The following is a 20,795-nucleotide window of genomic DNA, read 5'->3' on the forward strand; positions in this document are numbered from 1 at the left end:
TGGGGGACATTGTGTTTGTTGCCATGCCATTACTGCTGCGGCACCATCAACACATAGCCGTTAATGGGCCACGATTATGTTAGCCGAGGGAGACGTAGCTAGCTGACGACGTGGGCTAATTGAATCGTGCACGCCGACACGCAAAACTACTACCCTCCATGGAGACATGCCAGGCATGGCACAACCAATACATTCCCATTGTAACAACAACAGATAAAAAAATAATAGGAAATTAGCTTAGGAGATGAAAAAGGCAGCGTACCGTTTTGGGGTAAGCGGTTTGACGTGGTCTTTTCCACGTGATATGTGGGTGTCACCTCGGGGTGTTGCGGACTCAACGTGACAGCCAACTGAGATCTATTACCGATTCTCACTCTCTGCAGGGGCGGCTTGGCAGATGTGACAGCCAGCTCCAAGGTGACTCTTATTTCCTGTGCACGTGCAGCTGCGGTTCGGTCTGTGCTCCTATGTATGTGTGTGTGTAAGCGTGTGTACGTAGTGTCTATGGCTCTAGATGATTGACAGGGGTATGTGTGTTAGGCCTAGTTATGGATATAATAAATCCTCATTTGTCCTCTCTAGTCCGGAGTTGCCAGAAGACGATTTTCTTTTATCGTCTTCCAGGGAAACAAGCTAACTGGCAGGCAGTTTAAGAGTGATGGCTATCTGATACATATGGCCCTGTCTGGTGTTGACCCCTGAACACTGTTGTGAAGCCAGCGAAAGAGCCCATTTAATCTTGGGAATTTCAGTTAAGATTATGTGAAAGCTATTGCAACACTGTCCACATTGTCGACATCCTTTGTTTGCGTAACAGCGGCTTCCTTCCCTTAAACACCATAAGTTGATGATCTTGTCTCTTTTGGAACTACCTCGGTCTCTCTCTCTGCATGTGTACCCCTCAGCAATTTTAAGACACTCTGTAACAACCAGCTACACCGTTTAGGAGCAGGTTACCTAGGAAACGAGACTCCAGTAAAGCACATTACTGAGTAAAAAGTGTCCGGCTCCCACTATTGGCTAGATTCTGTTCCACTAGCCCGTTATGCTATGCTGAACTATACTGGCACTGGCAAGTGGCAATACAAATTCTTGGACTTTCATTGATCTATAAGGAGCTGAACTTGGTATCTGAACTTTTGTAGAAATGTCAACAGAATGACATTTGAAGAGTCAGGCTTTCCCCTTGATGGTGCATGGCCCTTAAAATAGTTGTATGCAATATTTTTCGGTTGTCCTGGAGCTCAGTGGAGTATCTCCCCCCCCCCCCCCCCCCCCTCTTCCTTTGGGCTTGTTTAACAAATCAAATTCAGTTGAGCTCCTCGAAGTTGACTTGGACAGGGGAAACAATGCGGCCATAAGAAAATGTTTGCCTTTTGACTTATGTATTTTTTTCATTTGGTTTTTCTTAACCAAAGGGGCTCTTTGTGAGACGACAAAAGAAGTCGTCGCACAGCCAATTTATAATCGTTCTGCTCTGAAAACAGAGCAACACAATAAAGTCACTGTAGTCAGTTAAATCGTGCGGCCCAAACATGTCTACACAAATATTTGGCTGTCTGCAGCAATTTCACTCATTTACCTATCTCAAGGCATGTGTTTTGGTTAACGTAAATAATGTTTGTGTAGCTCACCATTGGGGTGAGTGGGAGGGGGATATAGAAGGCAAAGTAAGTTTTAGGTTCACAAATACACCCAAGAAGTACAGTTGGATCCCGTGCAGAGCTCCTGTCCCTGTGAATGGAGCCGTCCTTGCCTGGAACAAAGGAAGGGTGATGCTGCAGAGCTTCACGGCAACACCCGCAGCAACCTAGTAGCTCAACGGCGATCTCCATTTGCCACACGGCAGGGAGCCGAGTCATTACTCCTGCTTACCAGCCCCGCCCCCTCCCTGCTTATATTGCTATTCCGGGTCTAATTTCACTTTTCCTCTCACAGCCCTTGTACACATTATGTAAATGAAGAGACAGTTTCTTTGTGCCGTTTTGCATGGGAAAGCCATTCTTTCTCTTTAATGCTGTAATCTGGGAGGTTGATGGTGGTGCAGCCGCCCTAGGGGCTCTGTGCGTCTCTCCATAGGGCTCCATATTCTGCTCCTCCTCTCCTCCTCACACCCCCCCCCCCCCCCCACCTCTCTGTCGTTCCTCTGCCGTGTTTCGTTCATTCGTTCTTTCTTCGTTTTTTGTTTTTCTTTGCCGTTTTCTTCTTTTCATTCTTTCTTCCCTTTCTCTCTGCCCCGGTCTTCCTGGCGGCGGTGCTGCCCGTGGTTCTTCCGCTCCTTCTGGTTACTGCGGTACGCGGCTCCGCACGGAGACGGGCGTCTAGCGTAGCGAGACAGATGGCCCGCGGTCGACGCCAGGCCCACTCCGCAGCGGGGCATGCGCACGCCGCCAGCCCAGGTCTCACCGGGCACCGGCGATGGCATCAGAACAGGAGAGCACAACAGGGATACGGCACAGTTAAAAAAATATCAACACGCTCAATCGTGTTCTGTGTTCCACGCCGTTATTATTATCTGATTCCTTATTTCTCCCTTTGTCTCGTGGCATAGTCCTCTTTCTCACATTCCTTCTCATCTCTTTTCTGTCACTTTCTCTTTTTTCCCCGTCTCATACACACATACACACACATATATTTATATATATATATATATATATATATATATCCTTGACAGTGGTGCATGACAAATGAGTACAAAACACCATCTGCTTGCATCTATCCATGTGTGCCTCGCCAATTAATGACGTTTACACTCTGTTAGGTCTACCCTGCCGCGACCATTCTTCTTCTTATTTACTCTTGATCTACCCCTGCTCATGTCGTCCTGCCGCGTGCGATGCCCAGCCAGGTCTGTACAGATGAGGGGTGCTCGGGGGAGACACGGCGGGTGCTGGTGCAGGGATTCCTATTTAGGCATTGGCTGGTGCACGTTGACGGTTACCTGGAACACTTGGGGGGGGGGGCTTACGGTTGCCACTGTGCGCTCGCGTCACGGAAGCACTTTAGGAAGATGGTGAAACTCCACAGGCAGCCTATTACCAGTGTCGTGCATGAACGAGCTAAAAGAGTAGCGTTCGTTGAACGGTGAACTGAACGTGCTCGTTTGCAGCTACTGAACGTGAATTAAGCCTGAAAAAGAATAGAATAGAATAAAAAATTTTAACTAGTTCATTTTAGTCTTTGTGAACTGAACTTTGAGCTAGCTGTTGTGAAGTGTGAAGTTACACAACACTGCCCTTGGGAAAATAATTGTATCAAAACAATTTTCTGAAATAAACCCTTTTGCTATCATTATTTTGTATATGTAATTTATTGTCATCTAACCAGACACACATTCCCATTACCTTCTGTGTTAACGATAAACAAATAAAACTGCAGATTTGACTTAATTCCAGAATGCCTCACCCACCCAACTGCGACACCAGCTAGTCTTAAACCGGCACCGCCACCTTAGGCAATACTCGGATGGTTATGTACACCTGGACGTATCCCCTCCCTCAACGTAGGACGTTTTTGTTACCCACACTAGGGTGATGAAGTATTTGGATTGGATTGCATTAACCTCGGGGTCCCTGCCCCTGGGGCCCCAGATGTTGGGCCACATTGTCTAATATTCTTCTGTCTGTTGGTGTGACATGCAAGCCCACCCCAGTCGCATGCAGTTCCCTTTCCTCTCCCTCTAGAATGTTAATCATCTTTTTAATTGGGTTGCTTGACTCAGTGACCTCTGCTTGGGACGCTAACACTCCTGGGTTTTTCTATACCCTCTTCGCATGTAGACGTGTGTGCATATATGTCCAGGACATATTTATTCGGCTGCTTCTGGCCCTCATTAAATCTTATATAAATCTTATTCAACTGTACTAGTTGCTAATTGCATTGACCGGAAACGGAACTGGACTTTTAATACGTTTTTTTTTTCTCTGTGTTTTCCCATTCCTTACATTTCCCTTAATTTATGCAACCTGGTTGTGATGGTCCCAGTCTCCCCAGTCACCCTATCTGACCCAGAAGAGGGATGTGTGGAGCCCCTCCCCCTCCACCACACTGTCGTATGAAGTCTCTACCGATTAATGAAGCAGAAGAAGTGAGACACATAATTGGAATTGACTGCCAACAGGTTTTAGCAGAAAGCCGGCCGAGATTTCTTTAGATGTTTCTGCCAACAGCGATCAAGGCGCTGCAATGCGTGATGTTTCGTTGATATGTCCGAAGTGATTGTGATTGGTCGTGTCAGGCCTATGCACACGCAGGCACATACACGCTGACGCTCGCGTCATACGCAGCTATCATTTCTGGTTGATCAGCCAACTCGCCCTCTTACATCAAGGTTAAAGCATGTGGTCGTTCTGCCCATAAAGTTTAACCACACAAAAGGTCTGCGTATCCCTGCACTATAGCACCCAAGGCTGCAACCAGAACCATAATAATTGGGCCTCTCTTTTTGATCTCGGCTGAAGCCAAGAGAGCAAACTTCCGAACTTGCTCGAGCACATTATTTAACACACAAGCCGGCGCACACACAGGCAAGGGATTCCGGTAGCTAATTGTTTACCCATGTCTCCCAATCCAAGAGCCGTTTTTAAGGAGGAACCATGTATGCATTTCTGCAACCGATTTGATTCCCCTCAGAAACACAAAGCACAGAGCCTTATTAAGCTACCGTTTGTTAAGTTCTTTCCAGAATCTGTTTGGGACATTTATTTTTATGCATCCCCCCTTAATACTTTTTCTGCCACGTTCCTAATTAGGCCAGTAGCTCTCTCTCTCGCTCTCTCCTCTCTGGATCATAAGTCAGAAGAGGGAAACGTATATTACCCCACGACTGCCATTTATAACATTCACAGCGGGGGCAGGATAAGGTTTCTGCGACACAAATGCATAATTTATAATGACAGGCGTCGTTGTTGTTTATCGTTTGTCTTGCTCGGTTTTAATGCCACTTATCTCCCTGAACAAATACACTCACTTTCTTGTTGATCCCTCGTTCTGTTTCTGTTTTGCTCCATCTTCGTCAGGTTTCTGCCTCATTTTTCTTGTTCTTCCCTCTTTTCTCCCCCCCAATCTTTGGTTCTCCCTTCATTTCCAGTCTCTCTCTCTCTCTCTCTCTCTCTCTCTCTCTCTCTCTCTCTCTCTCTCTCTCTCTCTCTCTCTCTCTCTCTCTCTCTCTCTCTCTCTCTCTCTCTCTCTCTCTCTTTTGGGAGAGAGAATTAACTTGTGGGAATTAACTCGTTCACCTACTCCTCTCCTGAATCTACCATGGCCTGAAGGCCTCCACACTGTTAGTCACACCAGTTAACACAAGAGTTTTATAGTCATGCTTTTCCTTGTGTTGTTGTACAGGGGAGTGGTACTTTTATGTCCTGATTATGAAGGACAGATGTTTTTTTTTTATTGTCATGTGTTCCTAATAACTTACTATTTACCAAGGGCCCTTAATTATTCCCAGGGTGTTTCTTGTCTGTTGTGGATAATGAGGAAGCATAAGCCCCATACGCTGCATCTGCCATTGTGCGTCAGGTTATGAAGTGTTGCATCCCAGGAATTGCTCTTGGCTTTATGCCCCTATCCCCTACCCACCACCACCTTCCCACTCCTGTTGCCATCTGTCCGTTCGTCTCGGTATCCGGCACTATTCCACTCTCCCAGGGGGCGAACAGGTGGTTCTGACCCCATGCAAATGCCTGTCCTGTTGGGAGAAGCCTTCTGCACATGGTCCGTGTAACAAAGCCCAGCCTTATCCTCTTCTGTCAGTTCATAAGCGCTCCAGCTCCAGTGCTGTGAAGCAGGCACACAAGCTTCTGTCCACAGTGACATGGGGCTGGTGCCTTGAGAGGGTATCAGACCTCAGAACCCAGGCGGCAGGGCCCAGCTACCCTCATCTGCTAATGGATAACTTTGAAGTAATATCATTATGATATGCCACTTGTACGCTTTTATCCAAAGTGAAATATGTGCACTCAGACCTCAAGAGTAATTTAAGACAGTTTTTGTTTGAGGGTCCAGTGGGAGTTGAATCCCCCCAACCCAGGTGGTGCACGTGTAGAATCCAGCTCATACCACAGTAATCAGATGAGGGATTTGTGCTTTGTATTAGAATAACGGCTTTTGTCATGCCATTAATTATCCCCGTGGTTAAAAGGCACGGGCTGAGAAATTTGGTCATTCATTATTCATGATTAATTTGGGGGATTCGAGGAGATTGTTCAACTTAAATCAACACATTGCCTTACCACACATGCTTCGGTGGCTTGGTTCTTCACGGCATTGAATCGATTGTGTCCATTATGCGTGGGGTTGGGAGAGGCAGAGGGTGGAATCGGCAGACTGGCCTTCATTTTCACTCCCCCTGCTGCTCTACACCATCAGGACTCTGCTCACGAAGGCAACCAGGCCGGGGGTGGGGGAGGCTGAGACGCGAGTGGGTGGTGTAAGGAGGAAAAATATCCAGATTGCAATAACAACTTTGCTGGGTGGCATCTTTCATCCGGGCCTCCCCTTGCTCTATCACGCACGCGCGCGCACACACACACGCACGCGCACACACAGTATTTTTGGCTGACAGAAGCAGCCTTTAGATAGAGGGGGCTGGGGTTAAGTAAGTCTCATATACTGTGATGAATCCTCGCTGCAAAGGTTCCTGCAACTTTTGAAATTCAACATCCCGGGCTCTTTTTACTGTGCCACTTCCTCAGCACATTGTAAATTACAATTGCATTTTTCTATTTTGCCTGCGCTCTGCTCTGCCTATCTCTCTCCACTGCCTCGCTCTTTCTCCCCCGCTCGCTCTGTGAAAAATGGTCCTGTGGCTAATGGCTCTCTTTTTAGTCTTTCCTCTGAGGGGAGTTAGTGCTGCTTCTTGTCCTGCTTCCCTCATTTAGGTCTTAAAGGCAAATTGGGTCCCCAGTGAAAGGGCCCTTTTCTCTGTGCTTGAATCCTTTTCACACCATATTAAAGTCAGTGGAACCGTAAAACCCTACTAGCCTATAGGTCATATACATAGCCCCATGTGCGTACGCATCTCCACTCACTCACTCACACACTCACTCACTCACTCACTCTACCTCGACCGCCTTGTCCCCCCCCCAAGTGCCATTAAAGGAAATATTTCCTGCTCACTAATCCACCTGGCTGTGAAAGCCCGCAGGAGTGTGGTGCCCGGGCCCCGATCCAGTCCTGGGAGTGCCGGGGCATGCTGGAATGGCTAGGCTGCTTTAATCGGCCCTGCTCCTGCTCCTCCTCCTCCTCCTCCAGCAGAGGAGAGGGACCCCGGCGGCTCCAAGCCAATCGCTTTACTTCTCTTTGAAGGCCCCCCTAATCCATTTACAGTGGTGGAGGCAAGGAAATGCAAAAGTTTGCTGTGTGTGTGTGTGTGTGTGTGTGTGTGTGTGTGTGTGTGTGTGTGTGTGTGTGTGTGTGTGTGTGTGTGTGTGTGTGTGTGTGTGTGTGTGTGTGTGTGTGTGTGTGTGGTGTGAAACACAAGGCGGTGCGGTGGTGTGTTGGTTCTCCCCAGGGTCAGCTGCCATTTAAACTTGCACCTCTTCTATCTTGTACCCCAGCATGTTCACAAACACATTTTCCGTCGTCCGCCCACATTAGTCTGCGGGACCCCCTTGGGCCTAACTACAGCCAAACACTGACATCTGCAAGGTGCCCGGGGAGCTTGTTTACACATAAAGACCCACCGCTTTCATCTCGCCCCGCTCTCTCTCTCGCCATTGTGTTGTGTGTCTCAGTATTTAGGAGGGAAATAGGGTTCTGTAGAGCTCGGAGTCTAGAGAGCCCAAAGGTCCGCCAGTCAGAATCCTGGGCTCCCACAGTTAGTGATGCCCGACTCTGCCAACCATCGCTCCAGTGGCTTCAGAACCAACTGCACTCTCTCAGGCTAGCTGGCCAACTCCAGATTACTGGCTCCCCTTGCAGCCTCCACACAGTCTTCACATTCGTTTCGGTTGTGTTTTTCTGGATCTTTCTGGTTCTTTCCTCTCTCGCTCTCGCTCTCTCTCGCTCTCTCTATCTCGCTCTCTCTCGCTCTCGCTCGCTTCTTTAAAGTTGTGATATTTCTCTGATTGCTATTGTCACATTCTGCTACTCTCTTGGAATTGTGTTTGATGGCACCCATGTTTCTTGTACAACTGAAATCTTTATCTATTCCTCCAGAGAAAAAGGATTGGGGACCGTTCTCGGGCGGTGCTTCCAAATTGTTAAAAAAAAAGAGAAAAAAATTGTACATTGCCAATGATTGCAATGATCAAGAATGATAGCAACAGTATTTATAGCATTTTCTGTTATTTTTTCTTTGAATTGTAGGTGTTCTATTTTCATTCTGCATATTCTGTTAAATAGCATTGACCCCCTTTTGAATTCGCATTGGTCTTAATCCAGGCTTTTGGCACGGGTCTGATATTTCTTCACGGTGCAGTGGTTGTGTGTACTGATCTGTAGTTCATCGCATGGTAAGGACCTTGGGGAACGATTCCCAGCCATGTGAGTGTATGTCGCATACCCATTCAGCCCTCTTGAGGGTCGGTCTGGTCCCAGTAGACAGAACAGCCCAGTGCAGCCCTTTACATTATGCTGTGATGAAGCTGTCGTTGTTCGCATGTTTTCTTCTATAAAAATAAGACTTCTCACTGTGATATGTTACAATTCACAGTGACAAGTCATTTGACTGGGATAAACGTAGTGCTTGCTGAAGAGATTGATGCCTAGCTCGTGTGTGTGTGTGTGTGTGTGTGTGTGTGTCCAAAGATGCTTCTAGAGGTATTGGGTCTTTGTGGGAACATGAAGCTAAGACCCAATCAGCATTGGTGTAACATAGTCGAGGATGACTAGATATGTTAGAGGCTAGAATCTTGGAACACTAAGAGCCAATAGGCAGGGGCTCAGATGGAGCCTGCGATGTCTCCAGCGTCTTAATAGTGGTCTTAATAGTTACAGGCAGCACAGGCAGCATTTTAACAAAGATTGGAGAAAAAATTCTAGGGGGGAAGGAGTTAGGGGGGGGATTTAAAAATGTTTGGACCACTCCTAACATGTTGTGTCAACTTGCATGTTTGAGTTTTGTGTCCCACCTTGCTCTTTCACTGCAGCATCATCAACCTTGTGTTTGCATCCACATCACAGTTTACTCTGTATATACTCCTTTGCCGGTTATTTACAAGAGCTTTAATCCTCTCTTAATTCCTCTAAATTTCATGAAAATACCGGCTCAATTTCTGCGGATAAACAAGATCCCTCATACTTTCCCCACAGATTCTCCCCTTATTTCCCCTGCTGTAACTGCTCTTGATGGTAATGGAGAAATTGGACAGTTTAGCTTTTCGGGTCATTCAGTAACTAACAAATGAGCAAAAAGGCATCTGTGTGAGCACACCAAGGCCACACACAGTTCCTTTTCAATAAATCCCTCTGAATGGGATTCACTGATTCAGCTGCCACCTGCAGTAGTTTCACGTGTGCCTTTTTCAATGAAAGCCTCACAGAACACAAATCCACCAGTTACACCACAGATACTTCAATGCCCAGCCGTACACTCATTTGCATCTCCCCTAGCGCCAATCCGGGCCACAGCCGACATGAAGCGTTTGCTGTGACGCCCTTCGCTTCCATGTAAGCTCAAGTTGTTTTGAAAAAGTGAAGTATTTGACAGTGGAATTAGCTCATGACTTAGGTATGCGTGGCTTTGAAACCGTACCTAGTGCCGTGATTGGCGGTAATGGGGCGGAGTAGCGTGTGTTTTTGTATTAATCTGACTGCAGCCGGGTTCACTTCTATGCTAATGATGTAGAGTGCTGGTGGTTTAGCATCGCTAATGGCGCGAGTCGCCGACTGACGGCGTCTCAGCATGCAAGAGGAAAAGAGAGAAATAAAGAGGCTTTGCAAGTGGTTTAAGACAGTCTGTGAAGGAAGAGTTGCAGGAGATTGCATTGTTACCGCCCCCTGTTAGACCGGGAACGCAAGCGTCGCATAGCCGTAAGGAAACGCTCGCCCTCTCATCAATGACGACTGCTACACTGAGATCGTCTGACGCACTGAAAAATGCTCAAATCTAATGTTTTCGGAGAAACTACGTGTGTATGTCAATTCATTAAACAATGTTTAGATTAGTAGTTGTGGTTGCAAATTGCAGGGGGAAAATGCCCTCTTGTCAAATTTGTTAAAGATCCCATATTATGCTTTTTTTAGGGTTAATAATTGCATTTGGAGGTACTACTAGAATAGGGTTACGGGTTAGTCTTTAGGGGAGAGGAGAAAAAAATATACAGTTGATACCCGATTCTTCTGGCAAACATGTTTAACAAAAGCCAGAGCAAAATTTTTTTGCTGCAGCAGCAGATTGAAAAAAAGAAACTAACTCCTCTGAATTGTTCTCCTCTGAATTCTGCTCCATGTGTGTGGCAGTTTGCACAGTCTAACTTTGTATGCATGTTTTTGCTTACTGACGAATCTGCTTACAAGTTAGCTTGGGCCAACTTGAATCGATTAGATTCTCACAGGCTGCTGCTTATTTAGTTTTGAAGCTTGCAACAAGAACCCATCCGTTCCCGCCACCACTCCCTCTCTTCTTCTCTGTGTTCCTGGTGAATGTGTGCTTGTTGATAAGTCCTCTTGGCAGCGGGAGGGAGTGTAATCGTTTTGCTCCAGATGTTGGCGTTTGGGAGTGAAACAGAGGCGGGCGGTATGGGGGGTGAGAGGGAGGTGAAACTGGGGAGAGAAAACCCAGCTGCCGTCCCCTTCTCTCAAACCCCAACCACCGCCCTCCTTCATGAAGTCATCTACTCCCCCCTCAAAGAGGCCCAGATACCCCCCACCCACCCCCATTGTCATCCTCCACATTCTCCACTTCTTGTGCTTTCCGCTCCTGCCTTACGTTCTATCCGCTCAGCCTGCCTTCGGCCCCAGGAGGCCGCTGGCCAGGCACTACTTACTGCCGAGGTAATTGGAGGAGTTTCAGGAGAAACTGACCCTGGCCGTGTGTGTGTGTGTGTGTGTGTGTGTGTGTGTGTGTGTGTGTGTGTGTGTGTGTGTGTGTGTGTGTGTGTGTGTGTGTGTGTGTGTGTGTGTGTGTGTGTGTGTGTGTTTGGGTGGCCTTTTGGAGATGTGTTTGTGTCTGAAAGCTTCTGGTGTGTGAGTGAGAGTGCGTGTTGTGATTGGCAGAGTGTCGACGGAAGGAAAGCGTGGCCTAGCCACAGTGTCAGCCCGCTGGGGAACTTACAAATTGGTTTTCACCCCGGGCTTTCATATTCTGTTTCTGCTGCATATCTCTGAGGCGGCCGCTCTATTGAACTCCTGCCCTGAGCTTTTTTTTTTTTCTTTGCTCTTCTCTTCCCCATTCTGTTCTCTACTTTACTCTACCCCTTGCATCTTTTCTTCTTTCTTTCTGTCTTGCTCATAATTCTGTCTCATAGCCCCCCGAGACTCAAAGAGTAGATTCGTGCTGAACCTCAGCCCCCCTCACACCCTCAACCTCCCTACCCTCCTCCTCACCCCAGCCCCACCCTATAGCAGCAGCAGCAGACATGTGCGGAGGCCCCTCTGTCCCACTGCATTTTCCCCCACCGCCAGTTTATTGCTGGGGGAGGGGAGGGAGGAGACTGAGTAGTTGGAGAACGTTGAAGGGAGTCATGGTGGGATTTGGCCCCTATACAGAGTCAGATTTGATCTGCTTCTTGGAGTGCGTGGCACATAGGCTCACACACATGTAGGGCTGTAGTCAACCAAAGAAAATCTTGGTAGACTGAAATTCAACCAACTCTTCGACCAATCGATGGGTCGAATGAGGGAATTAATTACGTTAAAATGTATAATATTAATTCTCTAGACTAACTTAATTGGCCACAGTGAACTCTGCTCTACCTGTTGGCCTTAGTATCACGCAAGTGCTGTTTGGAGGCTTGAATATTGTTTTTATAATGTAATATCGAAAACCCACCCCACACCTGAAAATAATAGATTAAAAACTGTATTTTTTTCTTATGCAAGGAACACCAGTGATTTTTCCGACCAATGGCAATTTGGTGGAAACGCATGCACGTTGACCAACCAATTCACCAACCCACTATTATTACTATTACTATTATAACCCATTATTTTGTAACGCACGTGTGTGTGTGTGTGTGTGTGTGTGTGTGTGTGTGTGTGTGTGTGTGTGTGTGTGTGTGTGTGTGTGTGTGTGTGTGTGTGTGTGTGTGTGTGTGTGTGTGTGTGTGTGTGCGCGCTGTCTGCGACTGTGATGTGTGTGTCGTGAGCGAAGCGAGCCCTGCTTGTCATGCATCTGGTGACTCCATCCACAGGGAGGCAGTGGCACATGACTCACCCCTCTCCACTCCTCCCCCGTCCCTCCTCCCAGCCGTGATAGCTTTTACCGCTCTGCTGATTTCACAAATAGGCCTCATTGATTGAATCTGATTCCTGTGGATAGAGCAGCTTTATTGAGTGGTTTTTTTTGCCCATAGACAGGTGTGTGTGTGTGTGTGTCTACACACGTTTTTCATTCGTCATTTTGGGGGAAAAGTGAAAAACTTCCCTTTTCTGTTCTGCATCCCCGTCGTCACACACACCCGGCCGCCGGAGGCGCATGCATGTGGATGTTTCATGGCGGCGGTCGGCGCGCGTGCTGCTGACTGAGGAGCGGGGTAATTGTGGCGGCTATCGCCTCATCGCCGCTCCTCATCAAACATTAATCTCAGGAGGGATGTGTCATGAAATGCCAATCACGGACGTATCACGCTAACGTGTTTTTCATTTATTAATCTTTCAGTGTCTTGACATTCCCGGTCAGTGTTGTGGTTTAGGTGTACGATGCTTTGGGGTTGGGAGGAGGAGGAGGAACACACACACGCACACACACACACACACACACACTCAAAGCGAGCGAGGGCTCGTGTTGGTACGTCTTCTGCGCCGTGCTGCAGCTGCTGTTCGCCCTCTGTGTGATGCTTGTGAGTCCTGAGAGGAGCGTCACAACAAAACGGAACAGAATACACAACTAAATCGGTGGCGTCCCGAAAATAGAGTGTGTTGTTTGAGGATTTAGCTTTGAAATCTTGTTTGTGTAGAAATACATGGAAACTGTACCGGCAGTACATGGACACGCACATACACATACACACACACCTCACTCTGTGCACTAGCATCTGTGCTCTCTTGCTGCCACCGTAGCCGGGAGGGGTGGATGGATGATGGCACCCTCTTCCCTGGCGCCCGTTTAACCTCGCCACCCTCCCAGATTCATCACACACACACACACACACACACACACACACACACACACACACACACACACACACACACACACACACACACACACACACACACACACACACACACACACACACACACCTGCCTCCCGCTCGGCTCCTACACATGTTTTTTGCACCGTATATCTGGAGCTATAGCCAGAAGGCCATACAAACACAAGCCAAAACACACATTCACTACCAGCACACACGCCAAGGAAAACCCGTGTCCCTTTGGCGATAGGGTTCATCGCCATGTCTTTTCGCGTCTTGTTCTCACAGCCATTTATGCATGTGTCCTACCTGAATGGTATCCGATCGGTTGTAAATATGCACCTGCCTGTGGCTCTTGTGTGTGTTGGTGGCACTTTTTATTGTTCATGTTTAGTATTGTTGCTACTGTCGGAGGAAATCTGTTTTTAACTGAGCATTACTACCGTTGAGTAATGTGGATGATTTACTGTTGAATAAAAGCAACCGCTCCATGCGTTCAACTCTTGCCATCATTTCGCTCTAATGAATGCCAGTTTTAATTTAGTCCCTTTTTCATTTTCCTTGTATCTGTTTTGTTGTTTTTTTTTCTCCCTCCCTGCCGTTTCCATTGCCGATTTATCATTTTGTTTAGCATTTCAGATTGGCCCACTTCCAAAAAAAACACTGACAGAAGAAAACGCATAGATCAAAACCCGAAGAGTGGGTTTGTAGAAGAATGGAAGGGAAAAAAGTGGGTCTTCATGCATAGCCATTAGAGACATGTTCCATTCATTTCAGTTATTCCTCTTTCCTCTCTCTCTTTCTGCCTCTACATTTTGCACGCACTGTAGAGACTGCTGTCTGACTTAATTTGGGCTGTTAACAACCTGGGAGGCTAGGAGAAACCACCGCTACGGAGAAAGGAGAAAATAGGTTATGTTTTCCTACTCCTGCTCATGGCCCTGTGGAGAGAGCAGCAAACAAACACATTCTAGGCATGTTTTCAGTCTGTTTGTCCACATGCATCTGTTTACCTATGGCGCACATGTAACCGCCTTAGCGTGGGCTCATTAAGAGGTGATGTCTTGTTCTCCGTTCCCCTAGCACTCCTGTGAGGCGGAGGATTAGCTCGCCAGCATCATCCTCGTTGACCAATGACCCTTTGATGTGTTTAATTAGCCCTGTGCGCTTGTTGCTACGTAGCATGTCAAGTAGCTCTTTACTCACCCCGAGAGCTGAGGTGAGTAAAGCGGGCTAGACCATCAGTGGTATACTACAATGGATGGTATTGGTGCTTTATGCGGTATGCGTCTTGGTATTGTCTTCCTGCACATGTGGAAGTGGACGTCATATCGGTTGTTGTTGTTGTTGTTGCAGTGGGTATTAATTGGCTGTCTGCGAATTGGACAATACCTTTAATTGATCCTCAGATTATGGGATTATACAGTATTATAATTGACTGACTGGTCGAGGGGGCAGTCGGAGGAAAAGCAGACCAGTAAGTCAAAGCATTCTACTGTCACTTCTCTGAGGTCATTGCCTTTTTATTTAGTCAAGGGAAACCAGAATTTCACTTTATTTTCGCCCTCTCTTGCGCTCGCTCTCTGTCTGTCTTGGCGCGAGTGCCACGCTCTTTCCCTTAGCCTTGAGGAGTCGTCTCAGGGGAGGGCTTAGCTTTGGAGCCCTCTCTTTTTTCTCCTTCTTTTACTTCCTCTTTTCTCTCCTCCTGGCCCTTCCTCTTCCATTACCTTCCTGGGGCTCAATAGAGTAGTAGCCTGCTGTTGAACTTATGAATTACTCCAGCAAAATGGGCTACAAACGGAAATAGAACAGTGGGACAGAGAATGTGTGTGTGAGGGGTAGCGGGGTGTCTCTGTCTCTCCCTCTATTTAATACCAGCGTAATGCCTTAACTTTTGTGTGTGTGTGCTGCTCATCCACAACTGTGTGCGTGTGGCTGTCTTCACTTGTATTGTGTTTGTGTGTGTGTGTGTGTGTTGCCGTGATTGAAGGAACGCGTGAAGGGGGGCCGGGGAGGATTAATGGGCAATACCACGCATAAAAACACAAGGCACTTCCACCGGCTCTACAGCAGGCAGAGACGCCTGGAGCCGTCTTAGCCATTCTAGTGTTTTTCAAAGACTTTAAGCGGAACATGGACTAACAAGGCCTTATCTATCAGTTCCTCTGCCCTTCGGTTTGTAGAGTGAATCACAAAGGACCCGCTTTAAGTATGATGTACTACCTGAGACCTCCACAGGGCTTTTTCGTTGTCATGGTTATTGAGTGCCTGCTAGCTCCAGGGGAAATGGGCGGTGATGCCGGATGGGTGGGTGGTGGAGGAGGGGTTGGAATGGGGGTGGGGGGGGGGTGGGGGTAGTAGTAGAAGGAGGGGTTTGCTATCTTAATTGCTTTCTGTGAATAATTTCAAGCCCCTAATTTGGCGGTGATGGCGGTGGGGGCCGCTTCTTCTGTGTTTATTTATCCAAGCCTTAATTGACGTGGCTGACATTAGCCGGGGCAGCAGTTATTGCGCGTGTGATTGCGCATGTGGGAAACAAAATAAAATCACTGTAATCATCACTCAGATATGGATTATGAACATGCATTCTCAATTGTTTGTCTCTCTCTTCGTTTGGCCGCTTTTTGGCGGCGAAATGCGTCGAGCCACTCTGCCCGACAACAGCCCCTGTTTCCGTCTGGGCCACTCTCCACCACTCAGCCTCGATGCTGGTGCTGGGAGGATAAATAAATGAAGGAATGACCGATCAGGTTCAATTGATTAGCGCCTTCCTGTGCTAACAACATGTTGGCGGGTGGCAACTGGTGAAATCAGCCGGCGTGGCCTTGATTGATTGTTTCAATTGGTCTGTGAAGAGAGGTGGTTATGTGCTCGGGAAACTCTTGTCAAAATTAGCAGTAGACACGTTAATGTGAACTGGTCTGTGTTTGTTTACAGGCGGAAGGAGAGGACAATCTGAAGAAGATGCAGCTGATGGAGCTGGCCATTCTCAACGGGACGTATAGAGACACCAACCTTAAGACTCGTAAGCATACCCACACACACACACCCTACCTACACGCTAGGAATGCTAGCATAATCATAATCACAATTATTTTGGTCAACATTGAAATCACGATTATTCACGATTATTTTTCTCACTGAGAACACTAGAAACTTTGAACACTAGAAAGTGTTCAAATTGAAAATAATGTTCAAATATGTATCCAGCTTTTCTACAATTTCTGTAAAATATTTAATGAGTAAAATAAATATATTAAAAAAATAAAAAATCTTTCAATTCGATTATATTAGTTTGGAGATCGCTTGACCCAAAAATCAAAATCACGCTCAAAATGCAAGTAATTGCACAGCCCTACTACACTCACACATGCACACTAATACGTTTGCACGCTGTTCATTCCATATTCACAAATATATCACCCTGACAGGAGTACGCGGCCACGATGACGACATGCAGATACGTTCAAGTCCTCGTTGTTTTACTTGATCCTTATTCTACAACCCGTCGCACACCCGACACACTAATCATTGCAATGTGTTCATTGGCTGACAGCAGGTGGGCGTGCTTCACTGCCAACCAATAGACCCTTGATGTTCAGCACACAAATCCAGACTGCTATGAACTAGAGTAGACCAGTCAAATGTCTTGTCTATCAACACAACCACACACACACACACACACACACGCACTATCAGAACATCATACGAACAATCAGAACGTGGCACAGGTCCATCTTCCTCTCCGATGCTCTTCCTCTCCTTCCTCCTTCCATCATCCCTCTCCCCTCCCTCCCTCCCTCCCTCCCTCACTCCCTCCCTCCGCTGCCATGCGGATCGCTGCGAGACAAGCTGCCCTGTCCCCTGATTCCGGCGTTGCTCCAGTCCGATCCACTGTCTGCATGCCAGTCGCTAGTTTGACGTTCTCTATGTGTGGTGCAGCTCTTAAACATTGTGTCCATCCACAGTTTGGGTACTACTTAATTTTCCCGATGCATCCCCCCTCCCTGCCAACGCAGTCACCCTCAGATGCATCTTGAAATCAATTCAAACCCATTGAACATCATATCAGCATCTCTGATGATGATGAACAAAATGTCATTTGTTTTAAACATGGATCCTTTTGTTGGATGGATTCTGGATTCTGGGTTTGGGCACAATGTTATTTGCTATGAATATTTCAATGTTTGCAACTCCTGGACGAACACGTCCCTGGAGTCAAGTGGCTGCCTTGTGTGCACAAGGTACAGCACCTCTTCAGCCAGCTATAGATACAGAGGAATGCTGGGGGTGGGTGCTGTCACACTACTGAGCTCTCAAGAATGCACAAAGTCCTTTTTCATTTTTCCATTAAATTTTGTGTTGTGTCCAGCACAAATTCACTTCAATCCATACGAGAGTGGTGGGGAAACTGTCGCCAAATTGGATTAACATTATTGATCGTATTGGCAATAATGATATGATTGGGCACAAGGTAGCAGGGTTTCCTCTTTTGTGATGGTGTCATTTCTGCTGGGCATGCTGTAATACCTGTGCTGTGTCACCCTATGCCATTTCCTGTACTTGAATGTGTAGCTATTAAGGTGATTGGTATGCTTTCAATTAGGGCCTTGCTGGCATATTGTGCTTGTGTGTGTTTTGTTTTTGTTTTTTGATTTTGCTACGCTGTCTTTTTGTGCCGTAGATGTTGGCTTCTATTGTTCACCACCATGATCATTGCATGGATTAATTTTCCCTTTTTGCCCCTCCCCTCTCTGTTTCCTCTCCTCCTCCTCCTCCTCCTCCTCCTCCTCCTTTTGACCTTTCACTCTTGCTATTCTTCATCTCAATTATTAACATCCACAACACTGGAACGTGTCTTCTCTCTCTCTCTCTGTCACTTTCTTTTATGTCTCTTTGTCTCCTCTCTCTCTCTCTCTCTCTCTCTCTCTCTCTCTCTCTCTCTCTCTCTCTCTCTCTCTCTCTCTCTCTCTTCTTGCTTATGGCAGCCACTCTTGCGTTTTCTCTTGCAGCGGCGGCAGCGGCCGCTCAGGGCACCCGCCTCATAGCTGGGCCCCCGGGCCAGGGCATGCCCCCCCAGGGCATGCGGCCCCCCACGCCCGGCGGCCCGCCGCTCATGAACCTTATCCGGCCCCAGATGACGGCCATTATGCCCAACGGGACCCCCACCCTGGTGCCCCCGTCCCCCGACGGTGGCATCATCTACACCACGCCGTACGACTACCCCTACACCCTGGCGCCCACCTCCTTGCTGGAGTACCCCATCGACCACAGTGGGGTTCTAGGTAAGAGACCCTGGGGCAGCATGGGTGCGGCGCCAGGCTTTAGCCAGCCCGGACAGGAGGGCTTGTTTTACCCCGGCGGGGTGCTGGACGCGGCTTCAATGAGCCACAATCAGGACTTGTTTAAAGGTAAATATGTTGTGTCCACCTGAGGCGTGTGTCTGTATGCAAAACTTGACCGGGGGGGGGGTGGATGGGGGCGAGGGGGGCGGTGGTGGATGCGGTGAGGATCAGCTGCATGGCTCAAATGGACTTAAAAACACACATAAGACGGTCATTCAAAGGTAACACCCGCCTTCTCGTTAGGGACCTACAACTATGTCAGATATATATTTTAGAGAGGAATGAAAAACAGGAATCGCTCTTTTGAAGCAGGGTTATTTTTCCTCTTCTCCCTCCCTTTTTTTTTTTTTTTTGTTCTTCCCACGTGCCTCTGTTCTGCTCTCAGGTTTTTGTTCAGCCTGTGTAGTATGAGGTTCTGTACGGGAGCACCCGGCCTGGCTTTGCAATGAGACACGGCCGGGGCAACCGAGAGACGCGCTGGCGTTCACAGGCTGGCTGCTCTCTTAACCCCCCTTCATGATCTGGCCTCCAGGCACAGCCAGTCTGCCAGCAGATCCCCACGGATTTCTGCAGCTTTTGAAATTATTTCTCTCCACTGTTCTCTGCAGGAAGGCACTGATGCCTGGAGAAAGTGTCTCTCTCGCTGTCGCACGCCATCTTTTCTGACTCTCTCTTTTGGTCTCTCTCCCCCTCTCTCCTTTTACCATTTTCTCCCATAGCTGTTTTGCTCGCTCTTTCTCGCCTTCCCTTCTCACTCAGTATATTTCTTTCTCGCTTTCCCTTCTGCTTGCTCTGAATCTTTTGCTCTCTCTCTCTCTCTTTCTTTCTCTTTCTCTTTTCCGCTGGGGATATTCATTAAATTCCTCCAGGCTCCCCTCCTCCCTCCCTCTCTCCCCACTTGTCCTCTTCTGTTGTCTTGGTTTCCTCCCTCTTCCCTCTGCTGACTCCTGCGTTTCCTCTCCGTTCGAATTCAGTTTAGATTCGCAGAGGGTCTGTCTCGTCTGTTGTGGAATGTAGCACCTCCTTGAACCACAGAAGACGATCTATCAACGATCTAATCCAAAACTCAGCCATAGCATGTAGCTTTTATCTGAGTGGCTATGGAAGCCCCCCCCCGTGAGATGCATCATCAACGGGCCTTTAGGTGCTGAGTGGGGAGTCATCAGACACCCACGTGGTTTACCCAGGTGTAGGGGGGATGCAGGGACAGCCAGAAGAAAGAGGGAGAGACTAGCTTTTCTCTCTTTAACTTGCAGGGTACACCGGCTTAGTGCATTTTATTTATTTACTCTATCGATCGGTGCCTTGAGCAACACAGAGCCCTGTGGAAAACACACACACACACACACACACACACACACACACACACACACACACACACACACACACACACACACACACACAGACCCTGACGGCTGGCTCGGCTGCATGTGCCATTGTATCTTGCCACTGTAGGTTTCGCTAAGTAACAGGAAACTCCCGGCCATCTGCTGCTCTGAATTGAAACAGAGGAGGCGGTTGTGTTGTCCTCTGCCAAAACCTGTGAAACGACACACACACACACGCACACTCTCCTGTACATTGACTGTGTTCCATTCCCTCATGCATACGTACCTCTCCCTAGCCTAGCCAGGCCTAGTCCGGACCAGCCTAAGACCACCCATAGTCCATGGGTCTTTGCTATGAAACCAAAAAGCAAAGGCTTCAGACACTGATCTCTGAAATGGAAGTTATCATCGTATCGCTTCTTCATCCCCTCCCAGGGATGGAGGCTGACTCAACCAGTCCGGCATCTCAAATATAGATGTTTTCATTTAGCGTGGAGATGTGGTTCGCTGCACGGGCCCCTTCTAGCCCACCCACACCCTCCTCGCTGCAACTCGATTTGCGATTGTTAAGTTGGGGTTACACCCATAGTATTACGCAAGGACTTGGATATTCAGGGAGGATCCAGACACAGACCTTAGAGACTGTGATGGCGTCACTGTGATGCAGTGTTTTGTTAGTATAACAGGCATCACAAGATGGAGGGAGGGAGAAGGAAATCAGTTTTGACACGTATGAGGGTGTGTGGGGGGGGGGGGGGTTAGGGAGAGAGTGGGGAGAGAGTGAAGGAGGAAGGGAGCTTTGAGAGAGGCAGGTGGTGTCTGGCACTATTCCATTGCCTCCAGAGCTCTATTGGATTTACCCAACCATTCAAAATAAAAGGGAGGCA

General features: G+C 47.8%; 1 protein-coding gene across 5 annotated transcripts in view; it reads left to right on the forward strand.

Moving 5' to 3' along the window:
* Positions 1-20,795, forward strand: part of qkia (QKI, KH domain containing, RNA binding a) — a 74,073-nt gene that overhangs the window by 45,296 nt on the left and 7,982 nt on the right. For 3 of the 5 annotated variants that reach the window (XM_084482603.1, XM_084482604.1, XM_084482606.1), the window contains exons 5-6: positions 16,173-16,260; positions 18,224-18,646. In XM_084482603.1, the coding sequence (XP_084338729.1) occupies positions 16,173-16,260; positions 18,224-18,646 (511 nt within the window). The remainder of the gene's footprint in view (positions 1-16,172; positions 16,261-18,223; positions 18,647-20,795) is intronic. The other 2 variants (XM_084482607.1, XM_084482605.1) reach the window with 2 other exon arrangements.

Source organism: Micromesistius poutassou (assembly GCF_964030765.1).
Source record: "Micromesistius poutassou genome assembly, chromosome: 17".
NCBI classification, from domain to species: domain Eukaryota; kingdom Metazoa; phylum Chordata; class Actinopteri; order Gadiformes; family Gadidae; genus Micromesistius; species Micromesistius poutassou.